This window comes from Tenebrio molitor, chromosome 4 (assembly GCF_963966145.1).
Source record: "Tenebrio molitor chromosome 4, icTenMoli1.1, whole genome shotgun sequence".
In the NCBI taxonomy this organism is placed as follows: domain Eukaryota; kingdom Metazoa; phylum Arthropoda; class Insecta; order Coleoptera; family Tenebrionidae; genus Tenebrio; species Tenebrio molitor.
In genome coordinates this window covers 29,142,182-29,164,766 of record NC_091049.1, presented here as the reverse complement: position 1 = coordinate 29,164,766, position 22,585 = coordinate 29,142,182, and the positions used below count along the sequence as shown (strand labels likewise).

General features: G+C 36.9%; 5 protein-coding genes and 2 long non-coding RNA genes across 9 annotated transcripts; 5 read left to right on the top strand and 2 right to left on the bottom strand.

The window, feature by feature from the left end:
* The first annotated feature begins 757 nt into the window (after window positions 1-757).
* Window positions 758-3,326, top strand: LOC138129491 (chymotrypsinogen 2-like). Its single transcript, XM_069045783.1, has 10 exons — window positions 758-917; window positions 965-1,115; window positions 1,161-1,321; window positions 1,370-1,456; window positions 1,506-1,651; window positions 1,703-1,865; window positions 2,399-2,552; window positions 2,603-2,763; window positions 2,819-2,905; window positions 2,953-3,326. The coding sequence occupies exons 1-10, from the start codon at window positions 827-829 to the stop codon at window positions 3,258-3,260; spliced, it is 1,509 nt and encodes a 502-aa protein (XP_068901884.1). The 5' UTR covers window positions 758-826; the 3' UTR covers window positions 3,261-3,326.
* Window positions 3,327-3,638: 312 nt separating this feature from the next.
* Window positions 3,639-4,889, bottom strand: LOC138127586 (brachyurin-like). The gene is made up of 5 exons (XM_069043657.1): window positions 4,730-4,889; window positions 4,381-4,531; window positions 4,165-4,325; window positions 4,025-4,111; window positions 3,639-3,970 (listed from the first exon to the last, which is right to left on the bottom strand). Exons 1-5 carry the CDS (start codon window positions 4,827-4,829, stop codon window positions 3,678-3,680), a joined length of 792 nt encoding a protein of 263 aa, XP_068899758.1. The 5' UTR covers window positions 4,830-4,889; the 3' UTR covers window positions 3,639-3,677.
* Window positions 4,890-6,714: 1,825 nt separating this feature from the next.
* Window positions 6,715-8,163, top strand: LOC138127576 (chymotrypsin BI-like). Of its 2 annotated transcripts, none has more exons than XM_069043639.1 (5): window positions 6,715-6,842; window positions 7,280-7,421; window positions 7,471-7,631; window positions 7,677-7,763; window positions 7,813-8,163. In XM_069043639.1, exons 2-5 carry the CDS (start codon window positions 7,354-7,356, stop codon window positions 8,115-8,117), a joined length of 621 nt encoding a protein of 206 aa, XP_068899740.1. In that variant the 5' UTR covers window positions 6,715-6,842; window positions 7,280-7,353; the 3' UTR covers window positions 8,118-8,163. The 2 variants fall into 2 exon arrangements, with proteins under 2 accessions (XP_068899740.1, XP_068899739.1); XM_069043638.1 differs by lacking the exon at window positions 6,715-6,842 and adding an exon at window positions 7,074-7,231.
* Window positions 8,164-13,604: 5,441 nt separating this feature from the next.
* LOC138129490 (serine/threonine-protein phosphatase 6 regulatory ankyrin repeat subunit B-like) lies at window positions 13,605-14,229 on the top strand. The gene is made up of 2 exons (XM_069045782.1): window positions 13,605-14,107; window positions 14,214-14,229. The coding sequence occupies exons 1-2, from the start codon at window positions 13,605-13,607 to the stop codon at window positions 14,227-14,229; spliced, it is 519 nt and encodes a 172-aa protein (XP_068901883.1).
* A 115-nt stretch (window positions 14,230-14,344) lies between these two features.
* LOC138127609 (uncharacterized) lies at window positions 14,345-15,680 on the top strand. Its single transcript, XR_011158279.1, has 3 exons — window positions 14,345-14,831; window positions 14,884-15,169; window positions 15,272-15,680. It is a non-coding gene; the product is annotated as an uncharacterized lncRNA (long non-coding RNA).
* LOC138127578 (acyl-CoA Delta-9 desaturase-like) lies at window positions 15,678-17,876 on the bottom strand. 2 transcript variants are annotated; one of them, XM_069043641.1, is made up of 5 exons: window positions 17,639-17,876; window positions 16,606-16,748; window positions 16,215-16,551; window positions 15,975-16,160; window positions 15,678-15,927 (listed from the first exon to the last, which is right to left on the bottom strand). In XM_069043641.1, exons 2-5 carry the CDS (start codon window positions 16,742-16,744, stop codon window positions 15,678-15,680), a joined length of 912 nt encoding a protein of 303 aa, XP_068899742.1. In that variant the 5' UTR covers window positions 16,745-16,748; window positions 17,639-17,876. The 2 variants fall into 2 exon arrangements, with proteins under 2 accessions (XP_068899742.1, XP_068899743.1); XM_069043642.1 differs by lacking the exon at window positions 17,639-17,876 and having other exon boundaries at window positions 16,606-16,871.
* Window positions 17,877-19,821: 1,945 nt separating this feature from the next.
* Window positions 19,822-21,721, top strand: LOC138127613 (uncharacterized). The gene is made up of 2 exons (XR_011158283.1): window positions 19,822-20,957; window positions 21,006-21,721. It is a non-coding gene; the product is annotated as an uncharacterized lncRNA (long non-coding RNA).
* The last annotated feature ends 864 nt before the right edge of the window (window positions 21,722-22,585 follow it).

The following is a 22,585-nucleotide window of genomic DNA, read 5'->3' as shown; positions in this document are numbered from 1 at the left end:
TTTTATTTAAATACAGCCCAAAATCATTTAAATCAAGAAGTCAGATGCCCATTTTGCCCAGCCGTTACTATATGACGCTATTATGAATTGTGATCACACTGTATACATTTTTCTTTTTTGGAAATTTTACAGTTTCGTTTTAGTTTGTCTTGATTTATTCTCTTAATCCTGAATAAAATTAAAAAAAACAACTCTGAATCTAAATTTGTAAATATTTGGCATTCCGACTCTGTTGTGTATCTCAAGGCTCTAAGTCTTGGTGTTCCGTTTTGCAATATATATTATTTTTTTTTGGGAAATTCACAATGTCTTTTTGGTTTCTTCTAGCTTAATTCTCTTAATCCTGGAATAAAACAGATGAATGATATTCTATTATATTTCACAATGGCAAAATGGTCGGCTTAATCACGCAGGAAATGTGCGGTTATCAGTTTTCGTGTCTGCACATTTCTGAATAAAAAACCGTGATTGATCGATCACCGCTATGATTGATGGATAATTCGATCCTAGGCGGAACAAAAACAATTAAAAAAATTGTTAATATTATTTTTCCAATACATATTGGCATTCATTCTGCATCATTTTAACTTGTCTAAAATTGTTTTGTCTTCCAGCAGAAATTCCTTTGCGAAAATATGCAAGAACTTGGCTTGTTAAGTAGTTAAAGACTGGAGAATCTTCCGTTGCTTTCCACGGAAATGACTTAATCTCTTCGACTATAATCCTCTGTCATGTCAAACCTTATCAAGTCGCGTTCAAACTCCTCCACCTGATACCTGACGCATATATAAGAGAAAATCTCATCTTCCGTATTCCAATCGTCAAAATGCGTGTCGTGTTGCTCGTGTTTTGTGCCGGTTTTCTTGGGGCCTCCTCGGAGGACATCATAATCAAAGCGAGAGCGCTGAAAAGCATCGGTAAGCCAACATTTTTGCCCCAAACCTGCCTCCAACACTGTCTCTAGGACCGCGAATCATCAATGGGGACGAGGCAGTACCGGGACAATTACCCTGGCAGGTGGGAATTCTGGGGAGAAATTCCGCCGGAGCTTACTTCTGCGGAGGTTCTTTGATCAGCGACGAGTGGGTCTTGACCGCCGCCCATTGTCTCGAAGGGTAATGATCTTAGCAAAGCCAAGACGAAAATAATGAGAGTTTCAGAACCACTTCAGCCACCATCTATTCGGGTACCACCAAAATTTCGAGTTCCGATAAAGTGGTATCGCAAGGGGCTAGTTTTATCCAACACGAGAACTTCGTCTATGCAACGTTGAACCACGACATTGGTTTGATCAAATTGAAACAACCACTCAAACTGGACGGTAAGTTGTGACATCTCTAGATCCCAAAGTACTAACTCGCACTTTTAGAGAACACCAAACCAATTGCTCTTGCAATTAGGGAACCACCACTCGGTAGTAACGTCACTGTGAGCGGATGGGGCGTCACTGCTGACAGTAAAATTAAAAATCACTCTTGTCGATTCCTTCTTACTTTATCTTCTAGGCGACATCTACACTAGCGACATTTTGTACTACACTACAGTGAGTACCATCGAGAACAGCGATTGCGCCAGGATTTTCGGTTCAGCGTTTGTTATTGACGGGGTGGTCTGTGCTAATCCTGGAAATCCCCACACCAGTCCGTGCCAGGTGATTCCCCAAGTACTACAAGTGCCCAAAAATGACTCTTTGATGTTGTAGGGTGACAGTGGCGCTCCAGTCGTAGTTATGGATTCTTGTGGCAAACCGGTGCAGGTCGCTGTATTTAGCTTCACAAATGGTTTGGGTTGTGAGTACCCTTACCCTTCGGGAAACACAAGGGTTGCCTACTATAGAGACTGGATCAGGGAGAAGACAGGGATTTAAGTTTTGATTTGTAAATAAAATGTTTAATCGCAAGTGATGGTTTTATTAAGGGGTGTGGTACTCGCAAATCGAAGGCAGTACCTGTGGTAACAGCACCAGTTTTAAATTGGTTAAGTACCGTGATGGCAATTCTACAATAAGAGACCAGTACATTAAAGACAAAAAATATATTTTTGATTATTTAGAAATCGGTACTTCTCAGACAACTTTACTAACAGAACAAAAAGGAAGATTTAGATAACATTTTCTTTGTTCAAACCTTGTATAATATTGTTCTAGACAAAATAATAATAACTGATGATTGAAAATATAACAGACAGATAATATTATTATAGATAACCAATCTGTAGTTGCTATGGTACTTGAACCAATCCTTCAAGTCCGTTTAAAAAAATGCTGCTCCTCGTTAGTTTAATTTGTTTTTGTGCCATTTTCCCTGGACAAAGCTTGACACTCGTGTCAAAAATTCGGTCACCTGTTGGTGGTAAGTACTAAAACCGTTCTATCCCATTTGCCAATGACGATTTGTAGTACCGCGGATCATCAATGGAAACCAAGCCGAGCCAGGCCAGTTTCCATGGCAAGTGGGAGTCCTGAATATTATATCTAACTTGGATCTGCATTTGTGCAATGGCGCCATTATCGCCGAAGATTGGATCTTGACATCAGCCAGTTGCATTGTTGAGTACTTTGAATTGAGAACTTTAAATGCAAACATTGCAAGCGATTTTGCAGGGCTAACCTGATAGGTGTGTACTCAGGGGTCGTCGACATCAGTGACCCAAACCGGGGGATGTACTCAACGTCGGATTACATCGTTCACGAAGACTTTGACAACGCGACGCAACGCAACGACATCGGGTTGGTACGTCTCAATTCCAAGTTAGTGTTCGACGGTACGTCAAAATTTTGACACTTTCTTGTTCGTTTCTACGAAAAGTACTGTTGCAGACAATACCAAGCCTATTGCTTTAGCCGAAGAAGAGTTAGGAGCGGAAGTTGAAGTCACGGTGAGCGGCTGGGGCCACTCTAATCATGGTAACATCACGTCCAAAATTCAAATTTCCGCTTAATTTTAATTGTAGACGATGGCATTGATAACACCTTTCTTTTGCAATACATTACTGTATTGACAATTGGTAACTCTGACTGTCAAGAGATCTACGGCAGCGACGTTGTCTCTGATGGAGTGGTGTGTACCAGAGGACAAGATCCTGTAAGAAATCCTTGCGCAGGTGATAGTGGAGCTCCTTTGGTCACAAATGTCGTTGGTCCAGTCCACGTGGGCATCTATAGTTTTATGAGTGCTCTAGGCTGCGAACAGGATTATCCTGCAGGATATACAAGGACGGCGTACTATAGGGAGTGGATCAGAAGCAAAACTGGCATTTGATGTGGTACCACTCAGAAATATAAACCAAAGTATTTTCCTATAAATCCAATAAAAAACCAGAATCAACTTTGTTTGTTTTCTTGTGCTTTTGTGCTGCTCTTTTAGAAGGCAGTACCATCAGGAGTAAGAAAAAAAATAAAAGATTAAGGAAATCAGCAGCATTTGACACTTTTACAAAATCAACTTTGAATTGCTCCTGCTTTGTACGATAGTCTTTCATAATAAATGTTTGTTTTGTCTTTTCTCAAGTCAAACAATATCTGGAAGGTACTTTCTGGAATATGCACATATTTTTTCAACTCAGTTGAGTGTGCAATAAGATTGGGTCAAATGCTATTCCTTGCAGCACTCTATTACGTGGAAGAAAAGACAATAAGCCGTCTCTAATTTATATGTATTTATTGATACAAAAGAAGATCAAACTCCAGTGTGGTTCCGGATCCAGTCCCTATAGTAGGCGGTCTTTGTGCTCACAGTGGGATATCTGCCACATCCAAAACCGCTCCAAAAACTAAGAATTCCAACATGGAGCGGATCCGTGGAAGCATTAAGTACTACCGCGTCACCGCTGTCGCCCCAGCAACCACCACCATCCACAGTACACACCACTCTTGAAGAATACGTATGGGGGTAGGTCTGTCCGCACTTTTTTGAATCGTAAGTGCGTACTTCGGCGTAATTGAGACTGTCGCCGGGAGGGTCAGGATAGCCTAAAATGTAAATGGTACCAGTGGTACCGTCACACTTTAATTATTCTCACATACTGTCGCTGGTGAGTCCCCATCCGCTAATCGTGACGGTAACATTAGGTGGTACTTCTTGTTCGCTCAGTGCTATAGGTTTGATGTAATCTACGAAAGTACCAAAAACGTGAAAGAATGAAGAAAAGGATGCGTTCACTTGCCATTGAAGATGAGAGGTGTTTTTAGCCTCAACAGTCCGACGTCGTTCGTATAGTACTGACTGTTGTAGTTTTCGTGAAGAATAGATTCGACGGCTGCGATGGTGGTACTGTCAGGTGATGATAGATTCGTCGAGCCGGCCACAATATCTGCTGTTATGATCCTGCGGGAAACATTTTGACGCTCGCTTCAGGTGCAGTTTTTAAGGAGGTTTTTACCCGTAGACGCACTGACCAGATGTCAAAATCCATTCTTCGTTGATGATGGCGCCACCACACATGTAGTGGAAGGTTGAGGAAGTGGTCTCGATGGCCACCTGCCAAGGAAACTGGCCTTCTGAGGCTGGGATGCCGTCGATAAGTCGCCCCCCTGTTATAAACATCAAAAAGAATAATTAATTGTGAAAAATACATTTTCTAAATAGATTCGTGGTGTTCATTTGTATTCACCCGGTGAAGAATGCAAATAGAAGAATCTATTTTCCAAAATAAACGTTCTTTTGTAAATCACTTGCAACGAAAAATTCACATTATTTGAACAATACTCAACCAGATTTCTTCATCTTACCAATGTCTCGAGTTAATACAGTTTTGGGAAGACCATGTAAAGGCCAAGCCCAGATTAGACAAAAACACAAAGAAACGGATAAAATAAAAAAGCGACTCATCTTGCTACGACAACTAGTCTTGTTTCTTGTTTTCGTTTTCAATTTCCAACAATTATAAGTAAATTGATAAGATATTTTGCACAATCTGTGATTGTACAATCTTAATTTAGAATACGTTGCTGATAATAATAAAAAGAGTAACGTGTAACTTTGCATCAAAAAATATACAGAGTGTCTCAGCTAAGACTTTCGAGCCTAATATCTCGGTTATTTGCCAACGGATTCTTACGAAATTTAAAATACTGATATTTTAGACCGTGAAGGTTCAATTAGTAATAATAAAATTACCTCAAGTTAAAAAATGTTATTTTAACACATGTTTCCTTTATCGAAAATTATGCGCGATTATTATTAGATTGTTAAACATTAAAAAATAGGGGTCTACACAAACAATTAAGTAAATCACTTGTTTGATTCAACGAAAAGATTAGATTTTGTCGTTAAAAATGTAATGTAGAATTTGAAGGTATTTGAGCAGTTACCTTTTGAAACGATTGTTGATTAATTGCCAAGCAACATTTTGTACACACTTTAAAGTCTGTCAAAATTGGGCGTGCTTTATTAGAAACGTCAAATTGTGAAAATTTATTTTATCTAATCCCGTGGGATAAATGACACTTATCCCACTCATTTGAGTGGAATAAGGAACTTCATTACCGGACGCATTTCATTACTCCACTCAGTGGGGTAAGTGAGCTTCATTACCCCACTCAGTGGGATAAGTAAGTCATTATTCCACTGAGTGGTGTAATGAAACTGGCGGAAATAAATAAGATTTACCTTTTTTTTAAATTCGGGGCGGTCTTAGATAAAATTTTGTACATAACACGTGGGCTAAAGCATATTACAGGAAACTCGTGTGATTACAGATGAACTCGAGCTAACGCACTCGTCATCTGCAATCTTCACACTCGAATCCTGTAATATTGCTTTTATCCCACTAATTGTGTAAATAACTATAAATACTCTAAAAATAGACTACAGTGGCAGAAATTTCAATTTTGTTGAAAAAGGAAAAAAAATTGCCTATGGAGAGTGTCGTAAGAACTTCAATGACACAGTGCGTTTTCTCGTGGAATACTATCTAAATGTAGGCTTTGCAAAATGTAAGGTTAAGAGAGCCGTCAATTTATTTGAAGACACAGGAAGCGTACGTGAACTAAATACCTTGCTAAAATATCCCGATCGTGTTTTAGTTCTTTATGGAAGAATTAAAGCATCCAGTATAATAAATTACGTCCAAATGTTGTCTTTAACTTTGTAAGTGTTTGTAAGGTTAGCAAGATAAACGTCAAATATGTCACCTGCGCTTCTGCGAAAAGGGATGACCAAAATTCTGCAAAATTGCGCGTTTGTTTCATACGCGTCTACGTTTTTGCATTTGCAGCCACGTTTAACACAGTTTTTTGCTTTTTTCTTGCAAACCAGACGTCTTTCAAGGACGAGTTTTTCCCTACAGCATTTTTTATTGACGATCAATTTTTTATGTAAATCTTAATTGATTCAACATTTTAAAAAGGCATGTAAAAATTACGTTTTTAAGACTTGGGTGATTGCATTAATGGGATTTTATTCTTCACCGTCTAAAATATCTGCATTTTAAATTTCACAAAAATCCGCTGGAAAATAACTGAGTTATGAGGCTCGAAAGTCTTAGCTGAGACACCCTGTATACATACTCTTACTTTAAGTTTACAATTGATTCTTGGAGAATCACTATTTCGACACACTTGGAGAAGATAATAATTTTTTTTTTAATTTTAAATCTTTAAAATATATTTTCGGAATTCTATGTAGCAATAAGTATTATTCTCTTAAAAACCTCTTACAAAACACAGGATATGTTATCATCATTACTATCATAATCATAGACGCAATTCTAACAACTCTCTGTTGTACCGGATATGAGAGTCTCTTCGTTTTAGCTCTGCAAGACAATAAGACAACTTTCGAAGTTTTGGAATTGAGACAGAGCTGGCAAGGCAGCACTTTCTGGAGCCATCCACTGTTCAAGTGTTGTAACAGTTTTTGCCAGAAAATACAGACCTAAATCCCATAAAATTTGTACGTTGTAAGCTTTTGAAGTACTTCTTGATGATTTATCCGTCGAATGATGAAAACATGAAATAGCTGCAAACTTTTACTTCCAGTGAAGACACTGATGCAATATTTTTGTAGCTTTCTGATTCATTACGTATCACTTTGTTATTTGATTTATTTGTTCGAATGTTCGAATTTGCTTATCACAAAAATAGTACCTTATCATTCTTATCCCATTACGATTGGCGATAACAAAATTATCTCCACATTAGCCAACACGTTCACGCACCACATTATGCATCTGTTATTGACCATTTTCCTCTGTTTTGGGGCAACTCTAGCCGACGAAGGAGAAATCCAAGGTACACAACTCTGAATTGTTATTTTGGTTCAGTTCGGAATTTTTTCAGAACCGTGGTTGCATTACAGTACTGCAGCCTTGTCTGGACAATTTCCTTGGCATGTAAATATAGTGTCCAATTCTATGCGCTCTTGTGGCGGTGCCATAATCAGCGAAGAATGGGTTTTGACAGTTGCACACTGTGTACAAGAGTAAGTACTGGAATGTATCGAGTTTCCAAAATTAGTGCAACCGTTCCAGAGCCAAAGAATTGCTTATTTTCCACGGATCAAACGATAGAAATAGTGTAGACACTGGTGTTTCTTACTCAAACCACTTAATCATCCACGAAGATTTTGATAATGAGACTCGGAGAAATGACATCGCTCTCATCAAGCTCGACTCACCTCTGACATTTGACGGTAAGTCAACACAATCACTGATTCAATCACTAACCATGGATTTAGACAGCGTCAACTCTATCGACGTAGCTGAGAAGGAACTACCGCCCGGAAAAGAAATTACCATCGTGGGTTGGGGACTAACGAATGACGGTACCATTCTCAGCGTCACAAATCTCACCTCTGACTTGACCAATTTTAGAGAATCTTGTTGACAAGGAAGATACTCTCTACACAGCAACTGTCAGGAGCATTAACGACACTCTATGTCAACAATTTTACGGTGTTGAGGTTGTTGGTCCTGAGATGGTGTGCGTTAATGGAGGAGTCCCTGTCGAAAGTCCGTACGAAAGTGATGATGGTGGTCCGATCAATCTCACAGGCAGTAGGGTTCTGGTTGCCATATACAGTTTTTGCAACAGTTTGGCATGCAGAAATGACTTTCCCATGGCATTTATCAGGACTCAGTACTACAGACAGTGGATTAGAGATAAGAGCGGCGTCTAGGTTCTAACACTCTATCTATCACAAAAAATAAAAATATTTTAACAAATCCGTTTATTACAGTTTTCTATTTCTTTATCTGTTGCATAAAACACCTACGGAAAAATACGTTTGACTTCTTCTTTCTTTTCACAAGACTTTATCACTGCAAGGATTCACTTGAGGGTTGACATTTGTTGATATAACGGATGCGGCGTTACATATCTGATACATATCTATGAGTTAGACAACAAACTTTTCAAACGACCATCGTACAGCAAAGGGAATTCATTATCAAAAATATGTTACCTGTAACAAACATGATAAACCTGCGGTATCTGTAAATAATCCAACATATCACACATCTGTAAAGGACTGTTGTATTTGTGATAAGGCTACTTGCGTGATAAATTTAACGTTTCAATTCAATATTAGTGCAAAATTTATCTCATAAACGTTCACAATCTTTTACATTTGAGGAAATTTCGAAAAAACAGTTTAAATGCAATGTTCAGGTTAAATCTAAAATGGACTTCAACACTTTAACGAATCAGATTAATTTTGAGAGTTTGTCGGTAAGTTTGCTGTGAATTAAGTTAAGTTATAAAACATTCTTCTTCTATTTCTTGGCTACATTGGTCAACATTACTAAGCGTGATTCTGTTTATAATTTACCAGAATCAGAATATAACAGAGGTTTTCTTATGATAACGATAATGATAAAAATAAATTATTATCATTACTTGATAGAAATGCCTATAATACCGACCTGGATGCCGTCCCCTTTTTTACAATTACTTAACTGAAGAAATGTATTTTCAATTTTACTTTTTCGTAAAAGTTCTCTCAAGAACAAATTCATAAAAACGGAAATTTTAGGGCGCACAAGAAGAAGCACCAAACTATCGAAGAGACAACCCACAAGATTCGTTGGTAAGTGATGGTCCTTTCGATAGTTATTTTCTTTTCATTTAAGCTCAAAGTTTTATGCGAAACTATTTATAAATAAATTCAATTCTTTCACATTATTGAAATACACATATTTTGCCAACTAAAGCTTGTTTGATACGATACTAAATTTTTGAGAAAATTTACTAGTAAATGAGAGAGGACCAATGAACGATCAGGATCTGACAAAGACAGACTATGATCCTGATCGTTCATTGGTCCTGTCGAGGGTCTCTCTCATTTTCTAACAAATTTACTACGAAATTTAGCATCGTGTCAAACAAGCTTAAGAGAGTGTTTTACAGTTAAAAAAAAAATATTTACATATTTCCAGGTACCACAAGAAGAAAATCAATACCAAAGCCTTGACAGTTTTCAAGATTCTTCAGATGTAAGTAAAGATTTTTTTTCTGTTATTTCTGTCCTGTTCTGTTATAAATAAACAACAGAACGGTTTGCTTCAAGTGATTCACAATTATTTTTGAAACATAAAATTCTTTGTTTGAGAAGAAAATTATTTACTTTTAGACTTTTACTAAAAGAAGCGGGACAACTAATCAAGGTTACAAGTACGAATATTATTTCACGGCACACTTGATTCTGAATTTAATAACAAATGAGGAAGTCGAAAATTTTCGTTTGTCCTCAAACAACAAAGACTTTGGTAGTTTTGACGACGTAGTAGTAGAAATAAAATATTTCAAATCGGAAGCATGGGTAACTTATGCCGTACAGCTGAAGTACAAGGAAGAAAAGAAGTCGGTAGTCATAAATGGATTGACAAAAAATTGTGGATTAGAAAAAGTCAAGAAATATATTGAAAGTTGTAAATTCCATCAGTCCGTCCTACTTATTTATTTTACAAATTCCACTTTTGACCAGTTCAAGGAAAATGGTAAATCAGTGGTAGTCACATATGACAACAAAATCGTGGGATATGAAAGCTCTTCACTCGATTCTCTTCTGTCAATAAAAGAAAAGGGACAGTGTTACAAATTTGGCATTAAAGATGGCAATCTGTCGGAAGAAGAAGCAAAATTTTTCAACAGTTTTTATTTATACTCTGGTCAAGTCAGTGTCCCCGAAATTTGTTCAAGCACCCGCGAAAAATTTGAAAAATTGTTTGACTGCAAAAGTTCCGATGCGTTTAACCAATATATCAATTTTATCGAAGAATGGTGTCTCTCAAAAGGGAGAAACGGGACCAAAAAAAAATTGGATAAAAGGCGCATGCAACGTGTTGTTGCTCTGCGAGTGTTGTCCGAATTTATCAGACCCTTATCGTTCTCTTCAAATCAAGTCAATCAAAACACAAAACTATTGAGGCAAATCATATCGAATCACCACGTAACAAGTTTTGACCAAAAAAATTATGACCAAGTGAAGACGCTTTGGGAGGATGCAAAAAGTACAATCGACGTCAAAGAAATTAATGAGATTCAGATGGAATATCAAGTTACAGAGAAGTATGTGGAAAAATTGGATGATCTGGATGATAAGAAAACAAGCGCAATTTTGTGGTTGATGGGAAAATGTCCGTTGGTGATCGACGGGGACGACAAGGTAGAGAAAATTGTAAAATTACTTAGAAATGAGAAATTTGTTGTGCTGAGTCTAAAATTTTCTCTTCGTGATGTGTCTTCAGAGTTTCAAAGATTCTCTGATTTGGAAGAAGAAGACAAGACTTCCCTGCAAAATATCAAATGCTCGTTGTACTGTACAGACGAAGTTACATTAAAAGATTTGAATTATGACAGACTGGATGATGTCACCACAGACGATTTAGTTGCACTGACCAAGAACACTTTACTGATTAGAGAAAACGAAGAAGTATTACCACCGTGCCACATTTCTAGAAGCTTGTCAAAAACAACTTTGGAGTTCGATTGTTTAAAGAAAATTTCCAAAAACAATGTAGTTGTGATAACAGGTTCAGAAAATGAAGAAAGGTTTAAGTGTCGTTTCAAGGATATTAAATTTATTCCAATGGAAAATCATTCTCCTGCGAGTGACGGTGGAGTTTACACCAGCCAGAAAGAGCTTTCTGAAGAAGAATTTCAAGAATTGAAATTCGAGCATTGTCATCAATTTAGATACATCGATGACGAAACTTTGGAGTGGGTGAGAAGCAAGGGGTCAATTGAAGAATTAAGAGAGTATCAGTTGGAAAGTAAATACTTTATGGAAGAAGGTGAATTTTTTGATAGTTGTTTCACCAATCAAGTTAACATCATCTGTGCCAACCCCGGAATAGGGAAGACCACACTCATGAAGAGTTTGAAGAACAGCTGCTTAGAGAGAAATCTAACAGTGTTGGTAACTTGCAGAATCCACTCTTCGTATTTTCGAAAAAGAATAACCGACCCTGATCAATTCATAGAGTACATCTTAAACGAAACCTTAAAGAAATGCGCAAACCGCCAACTGGTTCTGCACTTTTTGAAATGTGAGGGACGAATGCAGTTCTTCTGGGACGGACTCGACGAAATTAACGTCCAAAATTTAGAAACCGTTAAGAACATTGTCAAGAATCTGGCAGGGAAAAGACACAGGCAGTGGATAACGTCGAGGAATAATTTGAAATGTTCTTTGGAAACCAGTTTCAACGTATTTGCAAAGACTTTGACGCAGTTTAACGATGATCAACAAAGAAAATACATTGGTAATCGTTTGAAATGTGTCGAAAAGGAATCTGAAATTTTTCAAATAATTAAACGAAACATTGACATCTTTCCCTACAACAATATCTTAGGGATTCCTCTGCAAATTTTTATGCTAACCGAATTGTTAAGTACAAATCAACAAAAGTATTTGGACTTGCTGAACAAAACGTTTTCATTGGCTCAACTCTACGAACATTTTGTCGAACAAAAATTCATCGTTTATTTCAGAGAGAAAGAAAATTTCAATGAAAATAACGACGACCTTTCTGACAGAAATGAGAAAGAGAAAAATTCGAGAATATGTGATTATAGAAATGTTGCCTTCGCTAAATATTTTAAAAAAGATATAGCCAGTGTAAATTCTAGAAGTAAACAATTTTTAACGGAAATTAAAAACAATAACAATAAGGATATTTTCGGGTTCGTTACATCTGTCTCGGAAGAATTAGTTCCGGAGTTTTGTCACAACTCTTTCGGTGAATATTTCGCGGGTTCGTACATTGCCGAAAATAAAAAAGAAGTTGTGAAAGAATCAGATCTGTCAGATGAAAAATACAGCAACATCCGATTTTTCGTGGATTTGATACTTGCCAAGGATTCCGAGCCTCATCTCTACGTATTGTACAGAAATAGTAACCTTTTGAAAGAAAAAGTCAGTGTCAGCCAATTAAACTGCGAAGATAGTGCAGGACGCAGTCCTTACGAAGTGGCTTGCACGTGGCGCAAAAAATATCCGCTTCACAAAATCACTAAGTCGACGCTCAAGGACTCGAATGACACCCGACACTTCACCAAAAGCTTGAAGAAAGTCAGCCCCGAAGAACTAGAACTTCAGAAAATCATAATTCACTTGGAGAGTCATTGTCAGACATCTAACGTTTCACTTTTTTTCCGCGATTTTTATATTTTTCTACCGTTCACAAAAATTTCGGTTTATGACTTAATACAAATCGGTAAGCTTAAAAATAACGATGATTTCACTATTTTGTTCTATGCGGTACAGTTCGATTACTCCACTGTTTTTAACTCATTTAAAATTATTCCACACATGACGCAACTGTTGGAGTTGGGATGCGAGTTTAAATCAGCAGAAACTTTAAAATTTATTCTGTCGAATCGGTCAAACAAAGACACGTTGTTGAAAAATGTAAAATTGTTGAGTAAGATGTGTTGTCCTGAGTTTACCAATATTTTTCAAGATTGTGGTATTGACGTTAATCTAAAAGACAAGGAGGGCATGACCGTTGCGCATTATGTTTGTCGAGAACACAACTACGAAGCTGTGACATTTTTGATACAGTTCAAAGCAGATTTAGATTCTGCAGATCAAGAGGGAAAGACTCCACTGCACTGTGCCTGCCAAACTCGCCAAGATTTGGACATTCTGGACGAAATGTTGAAAGACCCAAAATCAGAATCTCCTTTTCCAAATTCAAGCGGGGAACTGAAACGTTTGATAAAAAGCTTTGAGTCTCGAAACCACCGCTATCCTTATCAAATTGTGGAAAATTTGATTGAAAACAAAGCAAAAGTGAATAGTGTAGACAGACAAGGCAAAACTCCTTTGCATTATGCCTGCGAGAGTGCTTTTGAGGACGTAGTATTCCTTTTGATTGAAAAAAATGCAGATGTGAAGATCCGTGACAAATGTGGTAAAACACCATTGCATTGCGCTTGTCAAAACGCTTCCGACAATCTGACAATAATTTTGACCAATAGAGGCGCAGATGTCAACGCTCTTGACAAAAGCTCGCGAACACCTTTGCATTATGCTTGCTCCCATGCTTCAGCCAGTGTAATCGAAATACTACTCGCCAAAGGCGCCAAAGTAGATACAGAAGATGAAGACAAGAAAACACCTTTGCACCATGCCGCCATAAATCCCACTGTCACAGTCAAAATGGTAGAGGTGTTGGTCAGAAACGGTGCCAGTATGGATGCCAAAGATGAGAACGGTAAAACACCACTACACTATGCTTGTGAGAATGCTCCTGATAACGTCGTCGACTTTTTGATCAAAAGCAGCCAAAGTGTCAATGTTGAAGACAATCACGGCAAGACTCCGCTGCACTACGCTTGTGCCAACAGTAATCACGATGTGGTTAAACTGTTGATTGACGGTAAGGGTTGTCTGGACCAGAAGGACAAATCCGGTAAACTACCCTTGCATTATGCCTGCGGGAGTGTTCTGGACGAGGTGACGGACGGGTTCTTAGAGATGATGCTTAAAAAGGGTGCGAATGTGAACGATCTAGACGCGAATGATAAGACCGCGCTGCATTACGTTTGTGACAACGAGTATGTGGTGGATAACGCGGTGGACATGTTGACCAAAGCTGGTGCAGACGTGAACGCGAAGGATGAATCTGGAAAGATGCCGTTGCATTACGCTTGTCAGAATCGGTACGTTTCTAAATCTGCAGTGAAGATATTAATTGAGAAAGGTGCGAAAGTAAACGTTGCCGACAACAGTCACCGCTTGCCGTTGAAATATGCCGAAGAAAATCAGTTGGATCATGTGGTGACAGTGTTAAATGAGCATATCAGTAAAATGAAAACGCGCCAGATCGCATCTGTACCTGTACCTGTGCGTACTCGTAGTAAATCCATGCTCCAAAGGTTCCAAATCAACAAACCCTTTTAAAATACGACAATATTTTGTACTTAGTATAATAATTAATAACGTAGACAATTTTCTCATAACACGCTTTAACAAAAACAATCTTATTTCAGAAAGTCACAGGTTTTTTTTTTTACTGTTGAATACGTTCAAAACATTTTATACACTGAACGCTTGAACTTCAAAAAATTCTTGCTTGTAAAGAAGACTTCGACAAAATGTTCGAACTAGTTTAGCCATTTTAATTAATGCAATACTCATTTGATGAACGTGAAAGGATTTTTCGTCGTTATCTGCTGTCTGTAGTTCTGTAATGTGGACTTGCTACGATGCTACGTCTTCGGATAATCACATCAGCTGTACGTTTAGATCAAGAGCGAAAACAGGATATGTATCTTCGTCAGTCTCTATGGAAAATGTGCTTCACTAGAAATAAATTTCTGCAAGATGGTCAAATGAGATAAAACCTGACCAAAGCTATAGAAGTCAACTTATCAAAAGCTTAAGGTAATTGTTCTCTAATACACCAAATAACAATTTACAATTTTTTTTTCTACAGTCTTCCCCTTTCACCATTTGGTCTATCGGGTACCTTGCGGTCGGCTAATTCCTTTTTTAGGTGGTGCAGCTGGGCTCCGGGGTACTTTCCCCCACAACACAACACACACACAACACAACATCCATGGGTGGCCCATCCGGCCGGGATTCGAACCCTGCCGGCCTCGCGGTGGTGGTCGGAAGTGTTTCTCTTCCTCCCACCACCCTACCGTCAGCCCCTGAAAGACATGCACACACATCCATGGCCCGGCGGAGGTTCCTTCCTTGGAAAAAATTCTCCCCCTTCGGTGAGATTCGAACGCACTAGCGCCGTGACCGCGACTTCGGAGCACTGTCTCCGGCAGCCATGCGGCCACCGAGCTACCAACAATTTACTAATATTTTTTTAGATTATAACACTGGAATCTACAGAACTGAAATACATATAACGTCCGATTGGCTGTACTCACTACTGGAGTCATGAGGGAATAGAAAAGAGTCCATCATTAATATCTTGAAGGGATTATATCACCTATTAAACCACGTGACCGTCTGACACTGTTAGATTTATCTGTGAAGCACGTTCTTTTCAAGCCTGATTATGCAATGTGGTCTGTAATTTTCGAAAAAATCGCAAAAACTCCTCTTCAATAGTCATTTTAACAAACTATCTTAAAACTACACCAGATCAATAATGCTAATGTTTTTATCTTGTTGTTTGTTGCAAATTTTTTAATTTACACTTGTGACATAATATTCAATCAGAAAAATACAAATTCATAACCATTGTAAAATAAAACAACTACAACCATTTGCTTAGTCATGTTGTCTTTCTCCGCTTCCAGTTCTTTTAATTGTAGTTAAAACCATAGCGGGAGGCACTGTCTTCAAGTCGTAAGCCAGTCCGATTTTCGCCATGAAGTCGATAAAAGCGGTACTCATGTTACCACTGTAAGAATCCAGTTCCGCCGCTTTGTAGTCCCATGGAAAAGTGTGATGGTAATTGTGCCAACCCTCACCCTGTGTCAAAGCCGACACCCACACGTTCTCAGATGGTCTAATATATCTGGAAAAATCCAACTACAACCATGGCACCACAAATTACCATCGTACCTGTTGTACGGTTTGGTACCCCAGATGTGTGCCGCACTGTTGACCAACCACGTACAATGCAGACTTATCAGATATCTCAACATCCCGCAAACTGCAAACGCTACGTAGGCGTCCTCATTCCAGCAGTACCAAGGTACTACAGTTGGAACGACGAAGCAAAGTGTAGGGGCCAAAAGAACGTAGTACCTAATATTTAAGAAAACCAGTCCAAGGAGTCACAATTGTTGTATTCAGTCTCACTTTCTCTGGAAACGAACTACGGGATCGGCTTCCAAGTCACTCATGTCGACTGTTTTGCCCTTCGCGAAGACATCTGGATGTTTCCGAACCAAAAGCCAGCCCATGTGGGAGAAGAAAAACCCTCTGGTGGAGTTATGGGGGTCGGCGTCTGTATCGGTGAATTTGTGATGGACGCGATGGTCGCGTGCCCATTCGTATATACTGTTTTGGAAACCAATCGTCTGGAAGACGCACAGAAGGATCTTGAGCGGTAACTTGGCTTTGTAGGATCTGTGGGCCCACAGTCTGTGCACCCCAGAAGTTATACCTTGCGCATTGCACAACAAGATGATGTAACCTAACAATACCGAGTCCAGAAGAGATCTTCGAGTGGTTTAGTTAACTGACTTACCCCACAAGAGTGTCCTCCACTGGACCGTCAACGAGAGAATGTAGTAAACTCCTTGAAGGGCGACGTAGTGATACAGTAAAAACACAAAGACGTTTCGCCAAACTATCGCAAATTTGTAGTCCGGTTTGGATGAAGACATTTTTCTAAATAAAATCAAACTTTGTTGATGTATTTACAATTTGAAAGATCGCCAAAATTGTGAGAAATGAATTATGTTATTAGGATTATGCAAGGTTAAAGCAGTTAGAAACACGAAAGATGCAATTCGAGAAATTATTTACCTAATAAATGACATGCAAACAGAATAATTTAAACGATCATAATTATTGAAATTGGCATATTTGTTGTTTTCTTACTTAACTTGAATGGAGATTCTTTCAGAATTTATTTAGTACAGCTGAAGGCAGCCATTTCGAACATTTACTCTAGTTCGTAAATACGATTGGAGCTCCTCAACGAACAGGTCACACATAATGCACACCTTTATGAAAATCAAAATTTCAACGTTCTCAAAACCACTAACCTAACTTTTAAGACTGGCATCTGATAATTGAAATTTTAACGAATTGCCAACTGAAATTTTTGGTCAGCGCCTACTCTATTTTTTTTCGATCTCTTGACGTAAGGAATGCCAGAAAGCACACGAGAGTAAGCGAATATTGGTTGTAGAAACCACTTGACAGAAAAAACAGATTTAGCAGTTTATCAGAAGACAATAATGAAAGCAAAGAAGAAGATCAACAAAACAACACAAAAGATGTACTCGTAAGTACCAAAGCCACCACCCATGATCATCTACAAAATAGATAGGGGTTATCCAATTGCAAGTAATAAATATACCATAAAAATCACCAGTTATGAAACAATAAAAGTGCAAGTTTTTGATGTCAAACATTTAAAAATATTTTAAAACAAATAAGCCTTACAAAAAAAGATCACGAAGCAGTGAACATACACAATAAAAAAGCCATTATGTACCAATGTTTTATATTGACATTACACCAAAAGGAAAATAATAAGCAAGTATACATACATTAGGAAACAGTAGATATCATTAGATAGAACCTCCGTATACCAAAAGATAGTCCCCCAATGCACCAAATGCCAGGCTTACGGACATACTAAAACCTACTGCTATAAAACGTTCAAAGAGGATGACAAGTGCATAAACAACTGCAGCAAAAACTATACCTCACCTTAAAGGAAAAAAGAAACCTGTAGCAACAAGTGCATTTACATCAGTCCAACATATCCAACCAGAAATGTTCTACGCGCAAACAGTCAACAAAAACAAGACACAAGAAAATAATCAAGCAATACCAAAGATCAATCAACCTGTCAACAGTGTCAACAATTTGAGCAAACTCGAAAAAATGAGGAGTAAGCTCATGGAATAAATGAATACAACGCTCAATTTTACCACTGTCGTCAAGAAATTACTTTAATGGCAGAACATCAGAAATACAAAATAACTATCTGGAATGCCAATGGGCTTCAGTAAGAACTTAAAATATTCTTATACCTATGACCAAAACATAGATAGTATGATGATTTCTGAGACGCACTACACAGAAAAGCACTACTTGGGGATTCCCCAAATTACAGTGAAAACTTGATAATTGGTCAGTCGCATCATGTTCTGTAAGTCGTCAGCTTAATTATAACCGATGTTAATAAAGCGAAAAAAGGATTCATCAAAAAATAATTAAAACCAGTGTTAATAAAGTGAAAAAAAAAAAACAACATGCTGGAACGTTATAGATGTGGATTGGGGACTTGTCATTAATTTGGCACTAACTACCAAAAGTAACTATATAGGCGCGCCAATGAGGTATTTGGAATTTATGACAGATCTCATTAATGTACAGTTCAATCATAAGTTTTAAGGGGCCTTGAGTTTTACAATCCACATCCAAAACGTTTTGACTATAGATATGTATCGAGCGATCAAATTAATTTAATTTAATAATTAATTGAGTCATCCATTGATTTCAATCTGTATGTCTTTTGCGATTGATATGTCAAGATCTAACCTGTGTTTATAGAATGTGGAGTTCAAGTAACAACATACGATTACGGATTCATGGATAACTCGATTACAAATTAATTTGATCGCTCTTTGGAAGTTATGTACGTGTAGTTACGTCAATTGAAAATTATAAAAATAGTACATATTATGTACTATTGCGGGCAAAAAAAGTGGGACATCAAATTTCTGTCAGTTTTGAAAAATTCGATGTAGTGCAAGCTTTATTGTCATTTTTTTTGACACTATTCCAGCTGACAGTTTAAAAATTTATTTTATACTCCTATTTTCCTTTTCCAAATGCCCTCTTCTTTTGATAAAGAAATTTGATTGGAACTTTGCATTAAATAAATAGTCACTACGTGCTTACTTACAATCATTCCCTACGACCAACAATACTTAATGACAACGTCAATCAATTCAAAGTAGGGTTCGAATCAGGTTATTTCACATTAAAAGTCAAGACAATGACGTTGATGTCCCACTTTTTTTGCCCGCAATAGTACTTCAAAACGTTTTTAAAATTCTACAACTTTTGTATTTAAGGTTTTGTTCTAAAATAATAATTAGGGAAGCCAATACATTGCCACAGCGAAATTGGTGAAATTGGGCTGCATATTGCTTCCAAATCCACCGTATTCTCCAGATTTAGTCTCCAGCGACATATTTCTGTTACCAAACATGAAAAAATGGCTCGGTGAAAAAAGATTCGCATCGAACGAGGAGGTCATTACAGAAAAACTGAAACCTGTTTAGGAGAGTTTAAGTAATCCTATTTTTTGGTGGACGTTGAGCCAAGTGCTAAAAGAGTACTATGTCGAAAAATATATCGGAATTTTTTTTATATTTATTTTTGCTTCTTGCCTAACACGGGTACTTATTGTCCGTCACGTCAAGTTGTCACACCACGTTGTCACGTTGTCATGTCACGTTGTTTCGTCACGTTTTCACGCCACGTTGTCACGTTGTCTCGTCACGTTGTCATGTTGGCACGTCGTCTCGTCACCTTTTATTAGGTCTACAGAAAAGCGCGGTCGTAACCACTTTTTTTGAACAGTGCTCCCTCCATATCCTACGATGTACTCCAAATAGGCGTAAAAACTGAATGTAAAATTTATGGTTGCCGCTCCGTATAAAAAACATTAAATGATTTGAATAAGTGAGTACATACCGTTCACGCTGTGGTTCACGCACTGGAGTTAAATTGGGTGCAAAACAACTCAATATTTTTAGAATTGGATGTAAAACAACTCAATATTTTTGGATTCAATCGTTAATTTAAAAATAATAAATAAATTCCTCATCACTGCACTTTTCACCTAAAAAATGACAGTGACAGCGACAAAAATTGACCGTTCACATGAAAGCGGCAAAAATTTCTTACAAGGGCATGGCCTGCTTCAACTACAATAATTTAGAATAACCCTGTATTTTATTTTCCTTTTTAGTGAACCTCGGATATAATATGATATAAAACTCCGTACGGTGATAGATTGCACGTTTTTAAATTCTAGTTCCAAAACATAAAGCAGTGAAAAATATTATAATTGAAATTTTAACGAATTGTCATTGCCAACTGAAATTCTTGGTCACATCCAACTCCAACTCTAATTTTTTTTTCTTTATACCATACTGTTATTAGGATTTATCAGTACTCAATGCTTGATTGATATGATACCTATAACAGTCTAGGCCGTTATTCAAAATTATAGGTCGTTATTCAAAATTATCAGACCGAGGCCGTTATTTTTGCTACCGTTGCTACGGTTACGGCACAAATGACAACTAAATTTAATTTTTGAAGTAAAGAGAAATGTCAGTCTTACAAATAAATGTTAAGTATTATTGGTATAAAGAAAACTATAAAACAACTTACGGCCGATATGGATATAACAGTCTCGGTTGATTATAAAATCTCGGCTCCGCCTCGATTTTACAATATCTCAACCTCATCTGTTATATAACCCATATCGGCCTAATACCGTTATATACTATTTAGATCTCACGGTATTTATGTATCAGTAAATTAATAAACTATGAATATTTTGCTATCGTCTGTATTTAACTTGATAATGATAATGAAGTATATTTGGTTGCCGACGCACGAGCACGATATTGTGCAGGTGTTCTACTTTAAATTTTAATATTGCTAATTGTTATTACAATTTCTGTAAACATTTGTAACATTTTATCTTAAAATTGAAGAAATTATCCATTGGAAAAAGCATATTTTAAAATAATGTTTATTGTTTACACCTTTTGACGTATAATCTAACCTCAAACCAATGGAAAGACAACACAATGGAAAGAAAAAATTGCACAAAAGGTGAGAATCGGTGTATAGTGACATAATATGACTTTTTTCTATTTATAGCCTGTGAGTTTACATTCATAGTTCTGGAGGAGCGAATGATTATGAAACTGTAACAAGTCGCAAAATTATTAAATTTATTTCATAACCGTAAGCAAAAGCAGATGAGGAGAGTGGTGACAAGCTGGAGGAAAATGCATGCTAAGAGGGAAATAGGAATTATTTATCTCAAAGATGTCAGTTTTATTCAAGAGATATTAAAAAATGTGATGTTGATATAATGTTGAGACATGTCAATTCTGCGTCAACTCTTGTAGGCATATTTATATTTATTTGTTCTGTTACATTAATGTAGTTCTGTAAAATGGAACAACACTTAATAGGCACTGTTGGAGGAATTAAAAGTGAGACATGGAAATCTTCATTTATCATTTTATATCTCTAGTGAAATTCTAATTTTATTTAATCCAAATAAGTAGGTATGAGTGACATATTTTAAGAATGTTGTGATAACACTTTTATTTATACCTACATACCCAGATAGGTGAATTATTTTGTTAAAGATAACAAAACAAGTTTGTTACAATTTATTTATTGTAAAAAAAAATATCAACAAGAATTCACAAAAGTAACAGGTATTTTTAAGTCAAGAACTAATGTTGGATCTCACTTTTGAGCACTTGGGGCATAATCCAGTGTAAAAAAATTGGTTTTGATTATTGTATCACATTTTACCATTCATTGAATATTCATAAAAAATACATATTTTATTAAGTCGACTTTTTGTAATTTTTTTACCTACCTATTAGTTGATTGCGTCAAACAAAATAATAATAACGTCGATTAGTATTCTAGTTTCAATAATCTGCAATTACTTGATTGATAACATGACGTTTTGGAGTAATCGCTTCACTCTACTTCTTGGATTTTTTTTAAGCACAAGAAAATACAATTTCAAAAACGACACGACGACGATTTCATGTCTGATCTCCTACTTCACTTTTTAAAATTCGCAACTCATTTTAATGTAGGAAGGACATTCTTCAATATAGGTACTGATGCAACGATTTACATAACAGTTATTTGTATCGTAAGAGCAAAAAAAAATGCCATCAAGGATAGCTATGAAAAAGGAAGTGCCGTGTCTTTGATTAAGAAATTCGTCCTGCATTTGTGGAATCCTGAAATGAGTTATTTAAATAAACAATTATAGATGTTACTTATTGAATTTTTTTTTCTGAAACTTACAGTGCAAAGCGCATTATGGACATTTTTTTTTGCTGTTCCGGTACAGTTGGTTGCAAAAAAAAACCGGGAACTGTCAAAATCAAATTAACACATTTTTACAATTTTTTCATAATGTGAAACATTCTTGCGAGAGATAGGTTAGAATTATGGTCAAAATTCAAAAGTTATTTGATAGGTATTGTCAACTAGACAATTAATTGACAAATAGACCAAACCAAATTTACATTAGGAAAATTTTCTTTTCCCGTTTTTTTCGCAACCAACTGTACCTATATCAAGGCTGCCAGAATTGTAGTAACAGTGACGTTTCAGTTTCGGGCAGGTAGGTAGGTACCTAGAGTTGGCTTAAAAAAAAAACGGGAAATGAAATTTGACCTAATGTGAACTGAAAATTT